At 37.0% G+C, this 21,811-nt stretch overlaps 1 protein-coding gene across 3 annotated transcripts in view; it reads left to right on the top strand.

Annotated features, from left to right (window-relative positions):
* The window catches only part of SENP1 (SUMO specific peptidase 1), a 75,518-nt gene that overhangs the window by 11,459 nt on the left and 42,248 nt on the right, over positions 1-21,811 (top strand). For all 3 annotated transcript variants that reach the window (XM_027844406.1, XM_027844407.1, XM_027844408.1), the window contains exons 2-5: positions 5,889-5,936; positions 9,882-10,009; positions 10,648-10,732; positions 14,463-14,616. In XM_027844406.1, coding sequence (XP_027700207.1) covers positions 5,889-5,936; positions 9,882-10,009; positions 10,648-10,732; positions 14,463-14,616 — 415 coding nt within the window. The remainder of the gene's footprint in view (positions 1-5,888; positions 5,937-9,881; positions 10,010-10,647; positions 10,733-14,462; positions 14,617-21,811) is intronic.

Genomic DNA, 21,811 nt, shown 5'->3' with positions numbered 1-21,811 from the left:
TCCATAAATTGTTCTGGTTTTGCTTATTTTATCAGTTTATAAAAAAACCTCAAAACTACTCATTTTTAGAATGATAGATTGTTCTGGTTTTGCTCACTTCACTCTGCATCAGTTCATAGAAGTCTTTCCATGTCCTTTTGAAATCATCTATTTCCTCATTTTTTATAGCACAATAGGACTCCATCACATTCATATACCATAACATATTCAACCATTCTTCAGTTGTTGGAATTGGTGGGGGAAATGGCATTTGAGCTAGACCTTGGCTAATGAATAGAATATCTTAGGTGATAAGGGGAAAACAATATTCCAGGGTTAAGGAATATATCCTGTGCTGCAGTCAAATTTAACAGAATGACTTGAGAGTAATGTGAAATAAAACTTGGAAAACAAGGCAATGTCAAATTGTGGAGGACCTTGAATGTTAGAAAAAAGAATTTGAACTTTATTTGATGGGCAATAAGGAGTCACTCACTGAAGATTTTTGAACAGAAGAATAACGTGACCAAATGTATCTTTGAGGGAGGAAGTCTGGCATCTTTATGAATGGTGGGTCAGGGAGGCAAGAGATCCAAGATAGGAAGACTTTAGGAGTCTTTTAGACTGCCTCCCTCCTTTTACAGATGAGAAAATTGAGAACCAGAGAGGGAAAGGGACTTGCCCAAGGTCACACAGGTAATGTCAGGCCAATAGCAATGGGGTCTCTTCTGACCCGAAATCCAATGCTTTTGCCCTTGTACCACACTATTTCCTTAATTCCCTTCAGTTTGGTTCCACTCTCCCCACCTTAATAAAACTGCTCAAAGATAACTAATGACTTCAGCCAAAACTAGTAGTATTTTCTTAGTCCTCATACTCCATCTCTTTTTGGCACTTGTCACTGTTAATTCTAGTACTGTTAATACCTATATGACATTGGATAAGCCTATTCCCCTTCAGCTGTAGTGATGACCTGTGGTGCTGCTGTAACCTAGGTAGTATGTTTTTGAGAGTGTTCTGGGAGGTTTTTGCCTCAGTTAGGTAAGTAGAACTTTTTTTTTTTTTAGGTATTTGGGGTTAAGGGACTTGCCCAGGGTCACACAGCTAGTAAGTATCTAAGGCTAGATTTAAACTCAGGTCCTCCTAACTCTGGGACCGGTGCTATATCCACTGCACCATCTGGCTGCCCTGTAAGTAGAATTTTTAAGGTGTTGTTTCTAATGTTTTAGGATGCCCAGGTTTCTCAAAGTGACATAAAATTGTGACAGAATTGTTAGCAATTTCAGAATGCAATAATTCATTTGGTAGGACTTGGTCAGTTGAATGCACACAGCCATGGGGCCTGGGTAGCACCTACTCTGTATGCTATTTTCATTATTTCAGTGACAGCAAGAAAAACTGGGATTGTTATTCCAGAGTTCTTTCTAGACAGATTTTTCCCTGTTAGAATTTTCCTTCTCTTTTGATTAACATGATATAGACAGATATTTGAGAGATGGTTTAACATACATTTTTAACCAATTAATTATGTTGGAACTTCAGAGAATCTCCCAAACGATTTAGGTTAGAGCAGTACCAGAGGTCATCATTATAGCTATCATGGCATTTGTGGACCCTAAGCAAACCTTGAAATTTTCATGTTCCACTTTTTTTCTTTGAAAACAATATTTATTCTTTTGGGTTATTCTGCCCTGAAGTAAACTTATTTTCAGTCTCTCCCTGCCTATTGGCTCATTTCCTGTTGCATACAAACGTGCACATGTCTCCCCTACTGTCGTCATATCTCTTCTGTCCTTTGTAGCTAAACTCCTTGAAAAGGCCATATTCCAATAGTTCCTTCATTTTCTCTCCTCTCACTTTCTCCTTAACTCCTGAAGTTAAGTTTGCTGACAGAAATTGCTCTCTCCAAAGTTATTAATGATCTCTTAGTTGTCAGATCCCAATGGCCTTTTCTCAGTCCTCATTCTCCTTGACCTCTCTGTAGCTTTTGACACTGTTGATCCTTCTATCTTTGATACTCTCTTCTCTCTGGATATTTGAGACACCACTGTCTCTTGGTTCTCCTTCCACCTTGTCTGCTAGATCTTCATCCAGATCACACCCTCTAACCATAGGTGGCCCACAGGGTTCTATCTTGGGTCCACTTCTTTTCTCCTTTTATACTACTTCACTTACTGATCTTATCAGCTCCCATGGATATAATTACCATCTTTATGCTGATGATTCTCAAATCTATCTATCCTTCACCAGCTTCTCTGCTGACCTCCAATCTTACATCTCCAACTGGATATCCAGTAGACATCTTAAAGTTAATATGTCCAAAACTGGCCTCACCATCTTTCCACTTAAACACCCCCCTCCCCAGCCTTCCCTGTTGCTATAGAGTGCAACACCATCCTCCCATTGCTCAGAGTCATCTTTGACTTCTCACTGTCTCCTGCCCCCTTATCCAGTCTATTGTCAAGGCCTGTCTATTTCACCCCTACAACATTTTTGAATATACACCCTTATCTCCCCTGATAACTGCTTCCACCTCAGTGGTAGATTTACATCACATCTGAACTATTACAATAGCCTGTTGGTAGGTCTGCCTGCCACTGTAGTCCATTTTCCATTCAGCCACTAAAGTAATTTTCCTTAAATCACAGGTCTGATTATGTCACCTTGATATGGTTTGAGAGGTTCAGGGACACCCCCCCCCAGGATCAAAGTACAGGACAGGGTTGTCTGGAATGAATTCACAGACTCAAGCATTCTTTAAATCGAATTCGAAAAAGTTTATTATAACACTAATAGGCATTATAATATGCTAATGGCTTATAATGCCTATAATGGCTAATAAGGGTAGAGCTCCCTAAGGGAACTTGCCATGGTGGGCAGAGCTCCTTAAGGAGCCTAATAGGAATGATGCTAAAGCTTATATGGAAAAAGTAGTGGATTGTGTGCCAAGTGATAACATACAACCTTAGCCCCAGGCGTTATTTACTACTGGAAACTGGGGAGGGGGGTTCCTAAGGGGTGTATTTTTGGTCTGTTATGTCTGTAACAAGATAGTTTAGGGAGTTGATGTCTATAACTTGACCTCTGGATTGTACATGATAACTGTAGGAATTAGTACATGATAGTTTTATTGATGTAAGATAGTCTTGTTCATACAAAGGCACTTCTACAGAAGTCAACTTGTTCTTGTAACAGGGAGAGATAGTTTGCCTCACTGGGTCCACTTTTGAGTTATTGTCAGAGATAGGGTGTTTGGGCTGGGGAGAAAACTGTCTGGGATAGTATTTTGAGGCTAGGGAGAAACGTGGTCTTGGAACTGGGGTCTGAGTACAGGCACCCAAGCACCTCATCAACCTCCTCTTTGCCTCTAGGATAAAATACAAAATGCTGTTTGGCATTCAAAGCCCTTTTTATGACCTAGCCTTCTCCTATTTATCCAGTTTTTGTATACCTTTCTTTCCACCACATACTCTTTAATCCAGTGACAGTGACCTCCTGACTATTCCACAAACAAAACACTCCATTTCTTGGCTCTGGGCATTTTCTTTGGCTGTCCCCTATGCCTAAAACACTCTCCCTCCTTCACTCTGACTACTGACCTTACTTGCTTCCCTTAAGTCCCAACTAAAATCACACCTACTGGAAGCCTTCCCCAACCTCTCTTAATTTCAGTGCCTTCCCTCTGTTAATTATTTTCTATTTATCCTGTTTTTGGCTTTCTTTGTATATATTTATTTGTATGTTGTCTCTCCCATTGGATTGTAAGCTCCTTGAAGGCAGTGTCTTTTGCCTCTTTTGTATCCCCAGCACTTAGCATGGTGCCAGGCATGTATTCAGTGCTTAATAAGTGTTTGTTGATTGATTGAAGTCTTTGAATCCAAATTGTACATATGTCACTTATCACGAAGTAAACACACATATTCTGTAGAGAGGAGAACTAACTATGCATTTTTTTTTAATGTATCCTAGGGGCAGCTAGGTGGCGCAGTGGATAGAGCTCTGGCCTTGGAGTCAGGAGGACCTAAGTTCAAATGTGGCCTCAGACACTTGACACTTACTAGCTATGTGACCCTGGGCAAATCACTTAACCCTGATTACCTCACCAAAAAACAAAAAAATGTGTCCTACACTCCTCCCTTCCAACCTACGTTACATTCTAGTGGCTGTGGTTGGGGGAAGGATTTAGTGTGGGACATGGTGTTAGAATTTCAAAGAAAGACTATTTTCCTTTTTATCTTCATCTCACTAGAATATAAAAAGCTATCAGATGGGGAATTTGAGGTGGAACCCTTCTGTCCTTGACAAAGAGCATTCTTTTTTTGCCATGAGAAGATGAATGCATAAAAAAACAAATTATGTGTATATGGTATCTAGGAAGGAGCACTTTGGCCCATAAAGTTAGAAAGCTGGTGAATGGGGGCAATTGGGAGTAGGTCAACAGATCTTATATAGGAACAATCTGCAGACTTGACTTGGTTATGGTTGTAGATAGGTGGGTGATGTTTAAGGAATGAGTACCAGCTCTGTGGAAAAGTAGAGTAGATAGTGAAGCTGAAGATTGTTGTTGCTTTCCTAAGACTGGTCCTGGAGAGGCACCCTCTAAGCGGGTTTGGGAAGGGGAAGAGGGCTAATGAAGAAATTTTTTTAGGGCTGTTGTTTTTAAGGTGAGGAGAGTAGTGAATAGTGAAAGTTGATTATTGAATGACTTGCCTGATATAGTGAACTGAGAAAAGGGTATTTTAATTCTATGACAAATCTAATTTTCTCCTCTTTACCAAGATCTGAAGACATTTTAAAAAGAAAATATGGGGGTAGGATGGTTGGGAGCAGTGTCTTTTGTCTTTTGAGAGGGAGAATCTGGCTCATTGAGCAACTTTAAAACTTAAATTTTAGCTGGGGAAACATTTTTAACTTAGATCTCTAAGTGATCAGACACTTTGGTCTTTAGTAGTTCTAGGAAGAAGTTGTGCAGTATAACGTAATCTTTACTGTATATTATGCATTATTTCAACCTTAGTGAATGTCGGTTAATGTCAGTCAGAGAAAGGCAGAGAATTATATACTGCCTGGAACACTGCCAGGCTTTTATCTGTCTATCAATCCTTCTATTTACGTATAATTTATGATTAGATATGTGTATGGACTAAGAAAGTCCCTCAGCATCAATTTTAGATAAATCTGCCTGAATTAGATGGTAGGAAAGAACACTAGACCATGATAAGTAAGAAGGCTTGAGTTCTAATTTTGACTATTTAGCTTTATTCAAGTTATGTGACTGCACAGAGATTATTTAACTTACTCTCTGGTTCTCAGTTTTTTCATTTGTAAAATGAGGAGGTTGGGCTAGTGATCTCTAATGTCCCTTCTAGATAGCATAATGTTTACCCCAGCTTAATTTTATTACTTTCTAATCATTCATTTTCCTGCCATAGAATCATGGGATCATAGATCTAAAGTTGGAACTTCAGAAAAGACCATCTAGTCCAGGGATTCTTAAACCTGACATCTTTGACCCTTTGTTAAAAAAAAAAATTGATAACTATTTCATTATAATTAGTTTCCTTTGTAATCCTATGTATTTTATTTTATAAAGTTAAAAACATTTTTTGAGAAACATTCATCAGATTTCCAAAGAGGTCTGTGGCATAAAAAAGGTTAACAACTCCTGATCTAATCTGACCCTCCATTTTGCATTTGAGGGAAATAGGGCCAATTCCCCCTTGTCTTATATTTATTTTGCTTTTAACTATTTACAAAGAACACCAAGATTAACTTGTCCTCTTACAGCTTCTTGTGCTATTATAAGCATGTGTGTGTATACATACACATATATAGTATATGTATATATGGATACATATATACATACTGTATTCAGCATGTAATATTCTTTTGTGTACTGTCTTTTCTAGGACTCTGTATCTTCTCTGAATTATGTGATCTGAGAAGACTGGACATGGGTAAGAACAACCATATGGAGGTAGAAGTGTTAACTCCTATGACATCTCAGTTGCACTAGAGATAAGAGTACAAAGGTCTGACCATCTTTTCTCATGGTTCTAGGGTTTCTATCTTTGTACTTGATGTTAATTTTAAGTGCTTTTTCAGTTCTAATTACTTAATATGTACACAAACCTCATTTTGATAAGGTATTTCTAAATAGAGCGGTTAAGAGGCATCTTCTAATTTCTTTTACAGAAGAAAGCAAAGTACAGTAAATCATCTGCTTTATGTGAATTTCTGGCTCTATTTATATGGTCTTGGGAGCTGTTGTGGCTATAACATAACATTTCCTACTGTTTAGTTCATAGCAGTCTGCTTTTCTTTTTTTTTTTCCATAGAAGAAATCAATAACTCGTAGCCAATTTGAAAGAAATTTGAGATTGGCCATAAAAAGCTGTAAGATTACAGCTTACCATATCCACTGTGATGTTTATATTCTATTAGTTCCCTCCTTCCTTTCTTTCTGTTCTTTTTCCCAACTGGAACTGACTGGCTGAGTCCCCATTCTGGCAACTCAGACTACTCACAGGTTGTGTTTGTGCTTCGTTCTTGAAGAGGACCATGACATCAGGGAGATGATCACATGACTTGCAATTGACTGATTTGAGTGAGGGAGGGCTGTGCAAGGTCACCAGCCTCCCTTTCTCCTCCAGAGCCATCTGGGTGCAGTGACCAGATTTGACTGGAGATGGCCCAGGATGGCTCAGGAGCTCATAGATTGGACAACAATAGGTCCCTGTCCAAGCACCACTTCATGGTTGTTTTTTTGGGGCTTCCTTGCTCGGAGTGAATGTAGATAGTAACTGCTTCTCTTTTGGCCAGCAATCCTGAGGGTCTTCCCCTCCCAGTTCAATTTTTTATTAAAGGGACCATCCCTTGACACACCTCTTAAAGAGGCCTATTCGCTGAATGGTTATAACCTCACTCAAAGTGAAAACCTGAAAAGACTTTAGCTTTTTAAGCTAAAGTCCAGGGTCTCCCCTGCATCCTGAGCCATCTCCAGTCGTCCTGTGTATATCTGGCCACCGGACTCGGATGGCTCTGGAGGTGAAACTGAGGCTGGTGACCTTGCACAGCCTTCCCTCACTCAAATCAGAGTCATACAAGTCATGTCATCATCTCCCTGATGTCATGGTCCTCTTTGAGAACGAAGGACAAACACAAAAAACACAACCACCTCTTTTTCCCGTTGTCTTCTCTTCCTCCTCTTTCCAACATTTCCCCCCTCCTATTTCTCTTCCCTTCCCTTCCACCATATTGTTTGTTGTTATTCTCATTGAATTTCCACGGTTCTTGCCAATTTAGGCTACATCTGTCTGGTTAGTAACAAATATCACCGAGTCATAGAGCTCATCTCAGAGTTGGAAGGTACCTCACAGGTTATCTAGGACAGTACTTCCTGAATAGGAATTCCTTCCACAATATTCTCAACAAGTCCTTCACATGCAGATCTCCAATGATGGGGGAATCTACTACCTCTAGAAACAGCTCAGTCCACTTTGGTCCTGTCCTCTAGGGCTAAGCAGAAAATCCCTCTTCTAATATAACTACCCCGAGGTACTTGAAGACAACTCATGTCCCTTCTATGCTTTTCTTCTCAAGACTGCACATTTCCAGTTCTTTCAGTTGAGCCTAGTAAGTATGCTCTTTAGTTTCCTCACCTTCCTAGTGACTCTGTTCTTCATGCATTCAAGTTGTCATTTTCCTTACTAAAACATGGCCAGAACTGAACAAAGCCCTCAAAACATATTTTAAATAGGACAGAGTACAAGGGAGACCATCATGATCCCTTACTTTAGATACTATGCCTTTATTAATGCAATCTAACACAGAATTAGATTTTTGGCTGTCATGTCACAGTGCTGACTAATTGAGCTTGCAGTTCATTGAAACTCCCAGAATTCTTTTACACAAACTGGATTTTGACCATGCTTCCCTTATTCTGTCCTTGTACAGTGTACTTTTGAATCTAAGGGCAAGATTTGACATTTATCCTTAACCAATTTTTTCTTCTTTGATTCAGCTCATCATTCTATTCTGTTGATATCTTTTAGAACCCATCTCTGTTTCCTAACATCTTAACTTTCCTTCCCAGCTTTCTGTCATCTGCCAGTTGTTCAAGTATAGTCTTTGTATTTTTATCCAGTACAGTGATAAAAAAAAATACTGTACAGGGCCCAGGACAGGTTCCTGGGATACTCCACTGTAAACCTCTTTTCAGATTGTTGTAGACCCTTTGCTCCTTATTCTTTGGATCCAGCTATTCAAACAATTCAGAACCTACGTAACTATACAAGTCATTTAACCCACATCTCCCTATTTTGTCCAGTAGAATATTGTAAGAAACTTTAGCAAATGTGTGGGAGAAATCCCAGCATTCACTGTCAATGTTATTTTCCTGATTGAGTAACTAGTACCCCTGTCAAAACAGGGAATGAGATTCATCTTCCATGACCTGTTGATGAAGAAATGCTTACTCCTAGAGGGCACCACATCGCTTCCTAAAATCATACATTCTAGAATTTTGCCAGGAATTAGTCAAGCCCACCTGCTCATCCTATGAAGACTACTATCTATTTTTTTATTTCAAAATCAGTATTGTATTTTCTTGCTTCCAGGTTTGTGGCATCTCTTTCCTTCTCCATGATTTTTGAAGGATCACCGCTTGTACATGTGCCTAAGTTCTTTCATTACCTTGGGGTGCAGTTTGTCAGGACCTAAGAACTTGAGCTACTTGAGGACAGCTAGGTGCTTTTTGATCACCTCACCTATTGTGAACCTCGTGTGCATTTCACCTTCCTGCTAATCGTTTTGATTCTATTGTAGTCCAAAGTTTTTTTTTCCTTGGTAGAGAAGACAGAGGCAAAATAAAGGTTGAATACTTAAGCCTTTTCTATCATCCTTTGTCATTCCAGCCACACCAAATGGCTTGTCCCTTTTTTGATCATTTCTGTCCCATTATAGCTAGAAAGCTTCTTTTTGTTGTCTTTAGTATTCACCGTCGTCAACCTCTTAGCTTTAGGATTACTGATACCATTTTTACTCCTTTGTATTTACCCTTAGTTACCTGTCTTTGCTACCATTTTTACTCCTTTGTATTTACCCTTAGTTACCTGTCTTTGCTTCTATTTCCTATATGTGTCTGACTGAATTTATTATTTTATGGCAGAAATAATGGCCTTACTCTATATTGGTGATTGGCTGATGTAATTCCATGTTATGCCCCAGTTGGACTCTATGGGTATACTTATTGTAAAGAAAGTTTTAAAGAAAATCAAAGAAACCAATGCAAATTAAAAAAGAAAACACCAAAAAAAAAAAAAAGATCCATCCCATACTTTAAAAAAAATTCAGTAGCATAGAGTATAAGAATGAGTAAATAGAATTATTTATTTTTTATTTAAATACAAAAGTGTGGGAGTCTTTTTGGGGAGAAGTCTGGTTTTTAATAATATGCTTAGTTTTTAAGGCTTGAAGAAAGCATTTTATGTACTTCTGAAGGTTCTATCTGCTACTTTGCCTGTAGTACACCCTACTTGTAAATAGGCAAATTTCTGCACTTAATCCTTTTTCTCACTCCAATTAAGATGGCTTGCTAGTGATTAGAGTAGTTAGAGGAAGAGACTCCACTTAATTGTGGAATTGTTTTATAACATCATCTTTGGAAATCACTCAAATTATGTTGCGTCCAAAAATTAGTTCTTTTTTTAAAAAAAAAAACTTATCATTTGTTTGTTTTGGGGGACAAGGGTATGGGGAGAGGTTCCTGGGTTATGATTGTGGCATAAAAATGCATCAATAAAAAATTTAAAAAGTAAATCAGAACAAAAAGTTGATTCAGCAAGAGAGAATTTAGATTGAGGCATACAGTAAAATGGACTAATTTGTGCTCTTTCCTTCAGATGAGATTTCTGATACTATGAAGATGGAGTCCAGAGAAATAACTTTAGTAAACCACAACACCATATTCAAAACACATCTGCCAGAGATAGGTTTTCAAGAGAACCAACTTTTGCTTTCTGACCACCAGGTTTGGAATCACTTCTTAACTTATTTTAAATGTTTTCTCTTTTAAATTTTTCTTGAATATAGTTATATTTCTCTGTCCAAATGACCGCTATATGAATTTTCTTAGATAAAGAACATTAATGAGCGAATTTTAGTGTTTGATATTTTGCAGATGAAACACTTATCAAATTACTTATGAGCTCTCTGGAGCAATACAGCATTGAGGAAACATGCTACGTTCTGAATAGATACTTAATAAACATTGTAGCATAAACATAAGTGCTCTAATAAATTAGTGAAGTTGCTGAGCAATGATAAAGAAAATGTGTCTGCTTGTAGCTGCTCTGAGAACCTCTAATTGAACTGTTGCTAATAGTTTCTACCCATATCATGAGATATGTACTGTGCGAATGAGCATGATTTGAATTAAAGTAAAATCTTGAAACAACTTTTGAATTATTCCATTCTTTTTCATTTTTGTATCCTTAATCACTTCGTCCAACTGCCAGTTTTTTCCTTCTCAGATTTTTTGCTTAAATTTCTTGCTTTCTACCATGTATTGTAGTCTCACTTAATGAACAAAATTTCTTTTTATATATATATTTTTCTTCACATCTTATTATCTGAAATCTGACTTTTAAAAATTCTTTATTTTGTTAGGGTTTGCCTTCCAGGCCTGAAAATTTGGATCCACCTTTTACTTGTTCCACAAGGAGTACAGTATATAACCCAAATTATTATTCAGGTATGATGCATTTCTTGGAATCATAAAATGCGCTTCTAGTATGCTATATATTTCTTTCCAGTTCAATATTTGTAGTTGCTATCACTTAAAGTTTAGCAATTGTTAAGAATGATGTATCATTTCTCTCTTATAGCATTACTTTAAAGCTCTTCTTTTGGTTACTGTTTTTCAATTCTAGTCACAACTAAATTCAAGTTTTTATTTAGATGTTTGATCATTCAGTTGTGACCCCATTTGGGGTTTTCTTGAAAAGATACTGGAGTGGTTTGCAATTTCCTTTTCCAGCTCATTTTACAGATGAGGAATCTGAGGCAAACAGGGTTAAGTGATTTGCCCAAGATTACACAGCTAGTAAGTGTCTGAGGTCACATTTGAACTCAGGTCTTCCTGATTCCAGGCAGAGTACTCTGTCCACTGTGCCACCAAACTATTTAGATAGTTTTCTTCTAATCCAGCCTCCTGTTTTACAGTTACATTTCTGTGTGGGGAGAACAGCAGTGGCAGCTGGAAAAAAAAATTGAGGGTTTTTTTTTTGGTGATGTACAGAGAACATGGCATTGATTTAAAACTTAATTTTTGGCCTATTGGAACCTGTATATGTTCTTTGAAAAACTATGATTTGGTTTTAAAAGATTTAACTTTGCAATGAGAATCTCCAAAAAATCCTTAAAAACTCTGGTTAAAGAGGACTGCAAAAAAATAGGAATAATTAAACATAAACAGTGATACTTTACTTGGACCCAAGCTTGTTCATTGACACATTAGCCATAAATTCTTTCTAGCACCTGTCATAGCTATTCCTTTTTGTTCATCATACATTCCGTAGTTGGCATTCCTCTCTCCTAACTGATCCTCCCATAGAAGAGAGGTATACTAAGCGTATTGAGAAGTAGCATGATAGAGTGGAAAGAGTCATTGACCTCTAAATTGGGCTGTGTAGAGGACAGAGCATGGAACTGGAAATCAGGAGTTTTATATTCTAGTTCTGAGTCTGTCGTTAATCTGAAATGTGACATTGGGCAAATCATGTAACCTATCTGGGCTTTAATTAATTTATACAAAATGAAGGGGTTGAACCAAATGATCTCTAAGGTTTCTTCCAGCTCTGAAATTCTAATTTTTCAGTGCCCTACTGACTTACCAATCAGTAAGGAATTTGTGTGATTAATGTTTCCATTTGAATCCAAGATATATGTCTTCATAACTTTCTCCTATCCATTTAATTTTTTGTGTAATCTTATTTGTTAACTGTGTATTCATTTTAAAATTTCTCTTTCATCTCTTTCATTTCTCTTTCAGTCTGCCCTTGTCCAATCCATTGGATTTTCTATTTGTTTTTACAACTTCTTTTGGACTTATTTATTTATTTAAACAGTAACTACCCTAGTCACGTTGGCCTCACTTCTTGCCAACTGATTGGACCAAATTGGAGGTCCTTGGTTTATCTGTCCTGTTATCATGACTATATACTGATATTTGCTTCTTCTCTGATTCTGAGATTCCGTCCTAGCTCTTCATCACATAAAACATTCCATCTCCCAATTCTCAGCATTTTCACTGGCTCTCTCCCATGCTTAGAATGCTCTCCCTGCTTATCTCAGGCTTCTCTCCATCTTCTGGCTTCCCTGGCTTCTTTCAAGTCCCAGTTACAATCCCATCTTCAATTGAAGCCTTTCGCAGTCCCTCTTAATGCTAGTGCTTTTGCTCTGTTAATTATCTCCAATTTGTCCTGCAAATACCTTGTTTGTAATACAGTAGCTGTTTACATGTTATCTCCCCTGTTGGACTGTGAACTCCTTGTGAAGAGGCACTGGATGTTTTTTTTTGTTTGTTTTTGTTTTTTCTCTTTCTTTTTATCTCCTGCATTTAGTACAATGCCTGGCACATAGTAGGTGCTTAATAAATGCTTGTTGACTGACTGAAATCTCAATATAGTTGGGTAAACTGGGAACCTTGGAGTCATAACAATTATTACTCTTTAGTAAGTCATAGAGTGTATGCTTGTCTTCTTGAATTAAGTTTTTAAAAATCTAATTCTCATATCAATTTGAGACCAATATTTTAAAAAGAAAAACAGTATGGTGCAATGGATAGAGAATTGGGCTTGGAGCCAGGAAGACCTGGATTTTCTTTCCTTTTCTTTATTACTCTTAAGTCTTCCAAAGATTTTATATAAATTGTTCTCCTGGTTCTGCTTACTTCACTTTGCACCAGTTCATGTAAGACTTCTCTGGTTTCTCTGAAAACCATCCCCTTCGTCATTTTCTTGTGATGCAATAATATTCTATTACATTCATGTATCAAAATGTGTTAAGCCATTCTCCTATTTTGTTATCAGGTTTTTTTTTTGTCCTAACAAAAAGAACTGCTGTATTTTTTCACATATGGGTTCTTTACCTCTTTTTTACCTCTTTTGGTGGAAATACTGGGTCAAAGGGTATGCATAGTTTAGTGACTTCTTGGATGCTATTTACTTTTAAGATATTTTATTGCAGTAGTTTTTAAGTGGATACTAAACTTAGTGCACCTCCAAAAAAGGGAGCCATTGATGTTCACCTCTTTGGCAAGTTATTGCTTAATATGTAATCTTAACCATGACATTTACAACTCTTGACTTCTCAGTAATGCCAGAATCCCAGATCAAAACCCTTCCTAGGCTGAATGTCTATGGTGCTCCCTGGTGGACCTTGTCTGGCTTTGCTTGATCACTTTAACAGCTGAAGAGAATTATATGATTTCATCAAGACCCTGATAAAACCAGCTAATTCTGGATGTGATGACTCCCTGGTATCATGTTCTTTGAGGCTGAACCTTCTATCACATACCATTGGGAAGGTCACTCTGCATCAGCCCTGGTCTCAAATTTCATGCCTGTCAGGATAATTTGGGTTTCTTGACAAGACTTATTCCTCAAATAGACATTAGTACTCAGAGACTATTTCTTGGTTAAACTTAAACAGAAGAGTGTGAGGGATAAAGGTCAATATTTGTACTGTGCATTTTAGGATTTGATTTTTATGGCTTTGTACGAAGATAACATCAACAGATGAATGTAGTTTGTTAGGAAAATGTATTGGGGATTTCTTTAACACAAAGAACAAAAAATATTACAATCTAATTTTGAAGTTACATTAATGCGAATTTCTTGTCATTAAGCTAAGATTGATAAAATATCATTTTGTGCTAATCTAAATAGTACTGTTTTGAAAAAAGTTCTATGAAAGAAACCTTGGATTTATAAATAGGTTTAGAAAATGAGTCAGTGATAATTACTATGATATTTCCATTCTATAAAATCATGTAATTTAGAGCTAGAATGGGTCTTCAAGATTATCTCATCTACCCTCCCTGATTTGCAGATGAGGAAACTGAGACCCAGAGCACTTAAATGACTGACCTGAAGTCACACAGATACCACATACCAGAGCTGGGATCTGAATCTAGGTGTTCTGACTCCAAATCCACACCTCTTTCATAATCAACACAGTGGAGGCCACCGTAGGTGAATGGAGGGGAAAATTCTTTATCAGCTAATTTTGTTGGACGAGTTGCAGATTAATCAAAGGGTCATAGGTTTATTTAGTCTTTTCTTGAAGGACAAAGTGTCAGTTGATGCATATTTTTAAAACATTTTTACTCTAATTTTTCCTTTCTCTATAAATAATGCTCTAAATACAGATAATTTTAAACAGACATTATAATTTATGATATACGTATTTTTTTCTTTTAGATAGCCCTTCCTCAGACAGCTTTCTGGTTGAGCCAAGAACATTTGGTCAGAGTGTAAATGGCCACTGGAGAAATTCTACTCCTGCACCAACTTCAGCTTTGCAGAAACCCAGAATCAGCCGAAGTCTTTACCATGACACTCGAAAAGCCTCCAGGTTGGTATGCTATCCACATAAGATACTACTTTCGGTCCTACTTCAGATTTGAGGAATGTTCACACAAAGTAGCTATTATTGTTTCTTTTTAGTAGGAAGGAGTTTTCCTTTGGAGTCTAGAGTTGAGAGTTGGGACAAATCTATTCTTAAATTTCATATAATTAGAATCACTTTTTATTAAGTTTGGTAAAGGCCAAACCCTATCTTCAGGTGTGGGAAGGTTAGGGGAAACCTTATTGATGGCACATAAGTATGTGAAAGTTCCTTTGGAATCATGATAATTTGGATACCAGCTGAAGTTGGTCTCTGTGGTTCTTGTAGTAGGGAAACCAGTATTTTTTGCAGTTTCCTTCCTCATATATACCCAGTCAGTTCTCTAATTGATTTAAACAACTTGACTGCTGATAGTTTATAGGAAAATATCTTTAATAGCTATAGAGAATAGCTTTATCCTAGTCACCCCAGCGTCAGATCATCCCTGTGTCCTCATCCATTCCCCAAGCGGTCTGTACTGAGCAGGGTGGCCTCGTGTATTTTCATTACTCTAAAGCAGGGGTTCTTAACCTTTTTTGTGTTGTGGATCCCTTTGTTGATCTGTTTGATTGAAGTCTATGTCCTTGTCAGAATGATGTTTTTAGATGCATAAAATAAAATACATAGCATTACAAAGGAAACCAATTATATTGAAAGTCATGAAATTTTTTTAATAATACTTTTTCCCAATTATATGTTAAGACAATTTTTAGCATTCTTTTTTTTTTTTTTTAGTGAGGCAATCAGGGCTAAGTGGCTTGCCCAGGGTCACACAGCTAGTGAGTGTCAAGTGTTTGAGGCCAGATTTGAACTCCTGACTCCAAGGCCAGAGCTCTATCCACTTCACCACCTAACTGCCCCAAAGCATGTATTTTTTACAAGATTTTGAGTTCCAAATTTTTCTTCCTTCCCCCTTCCTTCCTTTCCCCCCTCTTCTGAAAATGGTAGGCAATTTGATGTAAGTTATACATGTATTATCATGTAAAACATGTCCATATTAATCACAGTTGTGAAAGAAGAAATAGATCAAAAGGGAAGAAAAACACAGAAGAGAATAAAGTAAGTGAAAAAAATGTGCTTTGATCTGCATTCAGAGTCCATCAGTTCTTTATCTGGATGTGGGTGGCATTTTCCATTGTGAGTTCTTTGTGTTTTTCTTGGATCATTCTGTTACTGAGAAGACTGAGTCATTCATAGTTAGTTGATCATCACACAGTGTTGCTGATATTGTGTACAGTGTTTTCCTGGTTCTGCTTATTTTACTTTGCATCAATTCATAGAAGTTTTTCCAGGTTTTTCTGAAATCTGCCTGTTCATCATTTCTTACTGCACAATAATATTCTATTACATTCACACACCATAGCTTGTTCAGCCATTCCCCAGTTGATAGGCATCCCCTCCATTTCCAATATTTTACCACTATAAAAAGGGCTGTTATAAATATTTTTGCACATGTAGGTCCTTTTCCCTTTTTTGTGATCTCTTTGGGATACAGACCTAGTAGTGGTATTGTTGGATCAAAGGGCATGCACAGTTTGGTTGCCCTTTAGGCATATTCCAAATTGCTCTCCAGAATGGTTGGATCAGTTCACAACTCCACTGGCAGTGCATTAGTGTCCTAATTTTCCCACATACTCTCCAACATTTATCATTTTCCTTTTATGTCATGTTAGCCATTCTGATAGGTGTGAGGTGGTACCTCAGAATTGTTTTACTTGGCATTTCTCTAATCAAAAGTGATTTAGAGGGGCAGCTAGGTGGCGCAGTGGATAGAGCACCGGCCCTGAAGTCAGGAGAACCTGAGTTCAAATCCAGCCTCAGACCAAACACTTGACATGTACTAGCTGTGTAACCTTGGGCAAGTCACTTAACCCCAATTGCCTTACCAAAAAAAAAAAAAAAAGGTGATTTAGAGCACTTCTTCATCTGCCTATAGATAACCTTGATTTCTTCATCGGAAAACTGCCTGTTCATATCCTTTGACCATTTATCAATTAGAGAATGTCTTCTATTCTTATAAATTTGACTCAGTTCTCTATATATTTGAGAAATGAGGCCTTTATTAGTGACACTTGTTGTAAAGATTGTTTCCCAGCTTTCTGCTTTCCTTCTAATCTTGGTTGCATTGGTTTTGTTTGTACTAAAGCTTTTTATTTTAATATAATCAAAATTATCTATTTTACATTTCCTAGTCCTCTCTATCTCTTGTTTGGTCATGAATTCTTCCCTTCCCCATAGATCTGATAGGTAGACTATTCCTTGCTCTTCTAATTTGCTTATGGTGTCACCCTTTATGTCTAAATCATGTACCCATTTTGACCTTATCTTGGTATATGGTGTGAGATGTTGGTCTGTATCTAGTCTGTGTCCTATTCATTTCCAGTTTTACCAGCAGTTTTTTTAATCAAAGAGTGAGTTCTTATCCCAAAGGCTGGGGTCTTTGGGTTTATCGAACACTAGGTGATTATGGTCATTGACTGCTGTGTCTTGTGTACTTTAATCTATTCCACTGATCCACCACTCTATTTCTTAGTCAGTACCAAATAGTTTTGATGATTACTGCTTTATAATATAGTTTGAGATCTGCTATTACTCGACCACCTTCCTTTGTATTTTTTTTCATTAATTTCCTTGATATTCTTGACCTTTTATTCTTCCAGATTAGTTTTGTTGTTATTTTTTCTAGCTCTATCAGATTATTTTTTGGTAGTTTGATTAGTATGGCACTGAATAAGTAAATTAGTTTAGGCAGAATTGTCATTTTTATTATATTGGTTCAGTCTACCCATGAATAATTGATATTTTCCCAGTTGTTTAGATCTCACTTTATTTGTGTGAAAAATAATTGTGTTCATGTAGTTTCTGGGTTTATCTTGGCAAGTAGACTCCATAGTTATTTTAAATGGAATTTCTGTTTCTGTCTCTTGCTGCTGGGCTTTGTTGGTCATATGAAAAAATGCTGGTGATTTATGTGAGTTGATCTTATATCCTACAACTTTGCTAAAGTTGTTCATTATTTCATCTAGTTTTTTAGTTCATTCTTTAGGGTTCTCTAAGTATACCATCATATTATCTGCAAAGAGTGATAGTTTGTTTCCTCATTGCCTATTCTAATTCCTTTGATTTCTTTTTCTTCTTTTATTGCTAACATTTCTAGTACTATATTGAATGATAGTGGTGATAATGGGCATCCTTGCTTTACCTCTCATCTTATTGTAAAGGCTTCTAGCTTATTACAGATAATACTTGCTGATGAATTTGAATAGATACTGCTTATCATTTTAAGGAATGCTCCCTTTATTCCTATGCTCTCTATTGTTTTTAATAGGGTGGGTGCTGTATTTTGTCAGAAGCTTTATCAGCATCTATTGAGATAATCATATGATTTCTGTTGGTTTTGTTATCAATATGGTCAGTTATGTTGATAGTTTTCCTAATATTGAACCACTTCTGCATTATTGATATAAATTCTACCTGGTCGTAGTGTATAATCCTTGAGATGTATTGCTGTTATCCCCTTGCTAGTATTTTGTTAAAATTTTTGCATCGATATTTATTAGGGAAATTGGTCTATAATTTTCTTTCTCTGTTTTAGCTCTTCCTGGTTTAGGTATCAGCACCATATTTGTGTCATAAAGGGAGTTTGGTAGGACTCCTTCAATTGTTTTTCCAAATAGTTTGTATAATAGAATTAATTGTTCTTTGAATATTTGGTAGAATTTACTTGTGAACCCATCTGGCCCTAGGAATTTTTCTTGAGTTCATCGATGGCTTGTTCAGTTTCTTTTTCTAAGATGGGGTTATTTAGGCATTGTATTTCCTGATCTGTTAATCTGGGTAATTTATATTTTCGTAAATATTCATTGATTTCACTGAGATTGTCGGATTTATTGGCATATAATTTGGCAAGATATTTCCTAATGATTACTTTCATTTCTTCTTCATTGGTGGTGATTTTACCCTTTTCATTTTTGGTACTAGATATTTGGTTTCTTTCTTTTTTTTTTTAATTAAATTAACCAATGGCTTATCTGTCTTAGTGGTGTTTTTCCATAAAACCAGCTCCTAGATTGTTTATTAGCTCAATAGTTTTTTTTACTTTCAGTCTTATTAATCTCACCTTTGATTTTCAGGATTTCCAATTTGGTGCTTAATTGAGGATTTTTAATTTGTTCTTTTTTAAGGTTTTTTAGTTGTATGCCCAATTCACTGATCTGTTCTTTTTCTGTTTTGTTGATACGTAAGGATTTAGAGAAATAAATTTTCCCCTAAGTACTCCTTTGACTGCATCCCATAAATTTTGGTGTGTTGTCTCATTGTTGTCATTCTCTTTAATGAAATTATTGTTTCTATGATTTGTTCTTTGACCCACTTATTCTTTAGGATTAGATTATTTAGTTTCTGGTTAATTTTTAATCTCCCTTTCCATTGCCTTTTGTTGAATGTAATTTTCACTGCATTATAATCCAAAAAGAATATTTAATATTTCTGCCTTTCTACATTTGATTTTGAGGTTTTTATGCCCTAATACATGGTCAGTTTTTGTGTAGGTGCCATATGCTACTGAGAGAAAGGTATATTCCTTTCTGTTCCCATTCAGTTTTCTCCAAAGGCCTGTCATAGCTAACTTTTCTGATATTATATTTACCTTCTTAGTTTCTTTCTTGTTGATTTTTTGGTTGGATTTATCAAGTTCTGAGAGGGGACAGTTGAGGTCCCCCCGCTGGTATGGTTTTGCTGTTTATTTTTTCCTATAACTCACTTAACTTCTTTAAGAATTTGGATGCTATACCACTTGGTGCAAATATGTTTAGTATTGATATTTCTTCATTGTCTATGGTTCCTTTTAACAAGATGTAATTTCCTTCCTTATCTTTTAAAATTAGGTCTATTTTTGCTTTTACTTTGTCTGAGATCAGAATTGCTACTCCTGCTTTTTTTCAGCTAAAGCATAATAGATTCTGCTCCAGTCCCTTACCTTTATTCTGTGTATGTCTTTCTGCTTCAAGTGTGTTTCTTGTAAACAACATATTGTAGGATTTTGGTTTTTGATCTAATCTTCTGTCTGCATCTGTTTTATGGGAGAGTTCATCCCATTCACATTCACAGTTATGATTACTAACTATGTATTTCCCTCCATCCTGTTTTTCCTCTCTTTCCCTCTTCATAGTGTTTTCTTCTGTCTTCCACCTCCCCTGATCTGCCCTCCTTTCTGTCAAGCCCTCCCCCCTTTACTTGCTCTCCTCCCCTCCTACTTCCCTATTGGGTATGATAGATTTCTAGGTTCTCCTGATTGTGTATATGATTCCCTCTTTGAGGCTGATGAGAGTAAGGTTCAAGCGATGCCCGTAGCCTACCCTCCCATCATCCCTTCCACTGTAATAGGTCTTTTGAGCTTCTTCATGTGAGATAATTTACCCCATTCTACTTCTCCCTTCCTTCTGCACCCTATGTACTCCTCTTTTTCATCCCTTAATTATTTTTTATGTCATCCCCCCAAATTTGCTTTATACCCATACCCTCTGTCTATGTATAGTCCTTCTAGCTGTACTGTTAGTAATACAGTTTTGTTTTTTTTTACAAGGCATTTGGGGTTAAGTGACTTGCCTAGGGTCACACAGCTAGTAAGTGTCAAATGTCTGGTCTGAGACCAGATTTGAACTCAGGTCCTCCTGACTCCAGGGCCGGTGCTCTATCCACTGTGCCAACTAGCTGCTCCAAGTAATACAATTTTTGAGAATTACAAGTATCATCATGTAGGGATGTAAACGGTTTAGCTCTATTGAATCCCTTATGTTTTCTTTTCCCTTTTTACCTGCTTATGCTTCTTTTGGGTCTTGATATTTTGGGTCTTGATTTTTGGTTTCATTCTGGTCTTCTCCTTATGAAAGTTTGAAATACTTCTATTTCATTGAATGACTATTTTTTCCCTTGATGTATTATGCTTAATTTTTCGGGATAAGTGATTCTTGGTTGTAGTCTTTGCTCCTTTGCCTTCTGGAATATCCCCATGACCTCTGACCTTTTAATGTTACAGCTTCTAAGTCCTGTGTAATCCTGATTGTGGCTTCCCAATATTTGAATTGTTTCTTTCTGGCCACTTGCAATACTTTTTCTTTGACCTGATAGTTCTGAATTTTGGCTATAATGTTCCATGGAGTTTTTATTTTGGGATCTCTCTTCTGAGGTGATCAGTGGATTCTTTCAGTGCCTGTTTTGTCCTTAGGTTTTAGGATATCAGGGCAGTTTTCCTTGGTAAGTTCTTGAAAGATGCTGTTCAGGTCCTCCTTTTGATTATGGCTTTCAGGTGGTCCAGTGATTCTGACATTTTCTCTCCTGGATTTATTTTCCAGGTCAGTTGATTTTCCCATGAAGTATTTTACATTTTCTTCTATTTTTTCATTCTTTTGAATTTGTTTGGTTGTTCTTGATGTCTCACAGAGTTATTAGATTCCACTTGCCCAGTTCTAACTTTTAAAGAGTTGTTTTTCTCAATTAGCTTTTGTACTTTTCCATTTGGTCAATTCTGCTTTTTAAGCAGTTGTTTTCTTTTTGCAAACTGTTGACTCTTTTTTCATAATTCTCTTGTATCACTCTCATTTCTTTTCCCACTATTTCTTCTGCCTCTCTTATATGATTTTTGAACTCTTTTTTGAGCTCTTCCATGAGTTCTTTCTAGGCTTGAGACCACTTCCTGCTTTTCTTTGGGGTTTTGCCCAAAGGTGTTTTGATGTTGTTGTCCTTTTCTGAGTTTGTGTCTTGATCTTCCTTGTCACTATAGTAATTTTCTGTGGTTAGATTCTTTTTTTGTTCTTTTTTGGTCATCTTTTTTGGCCTTTTTCTGCTCTCAGGGTAGAATGGGCACTGTATTGGGCTTGTTGTGGCTGCAGACTCTGGCTGTTTACTTGGTGCTGCACTGATATTGCCCTGAGGCCCATGGGGGATGCTTGTGCTGCTCTGAGTGGCTGGGGTGGGGGGTTATTGGTGCTGCTGGAGGCTGTAGGGGTCTGGCATCTTAACCTGGTGCTGAGCTGGGGTCCCAGTGTTGGTATCTGGCATGTGCTGAATCTGGTGGGGTGTTTCTGCATTTCCCCGGGCATACACTGAAACCCGTGGTGCTTTTCATAACTGGTGTCTGCCCATCCCTTGGCTATGCTGAGGG

The sequence above is a fragment of the Vombatus ursinus genome, unplaced genomic scaffold, assembly GCF_900497805.2.
Source record: "Vombatus ursinus unplaced genomic scaffold, bare-nosed wombat genome assembly UNPS02014941.1, whole genome shotgun sequence".
NCBI lineage: Eukaryota > Metazoa > Chordata > Mammalia > Diprotodontia > Vombatidae > Vombatus > Vombatus ursinus.
The sequence above is the reverse complement of the archived record's forward strand: the minus strand, read 5'-3'. Positions and strand labels throughout refer to the sequence as shown.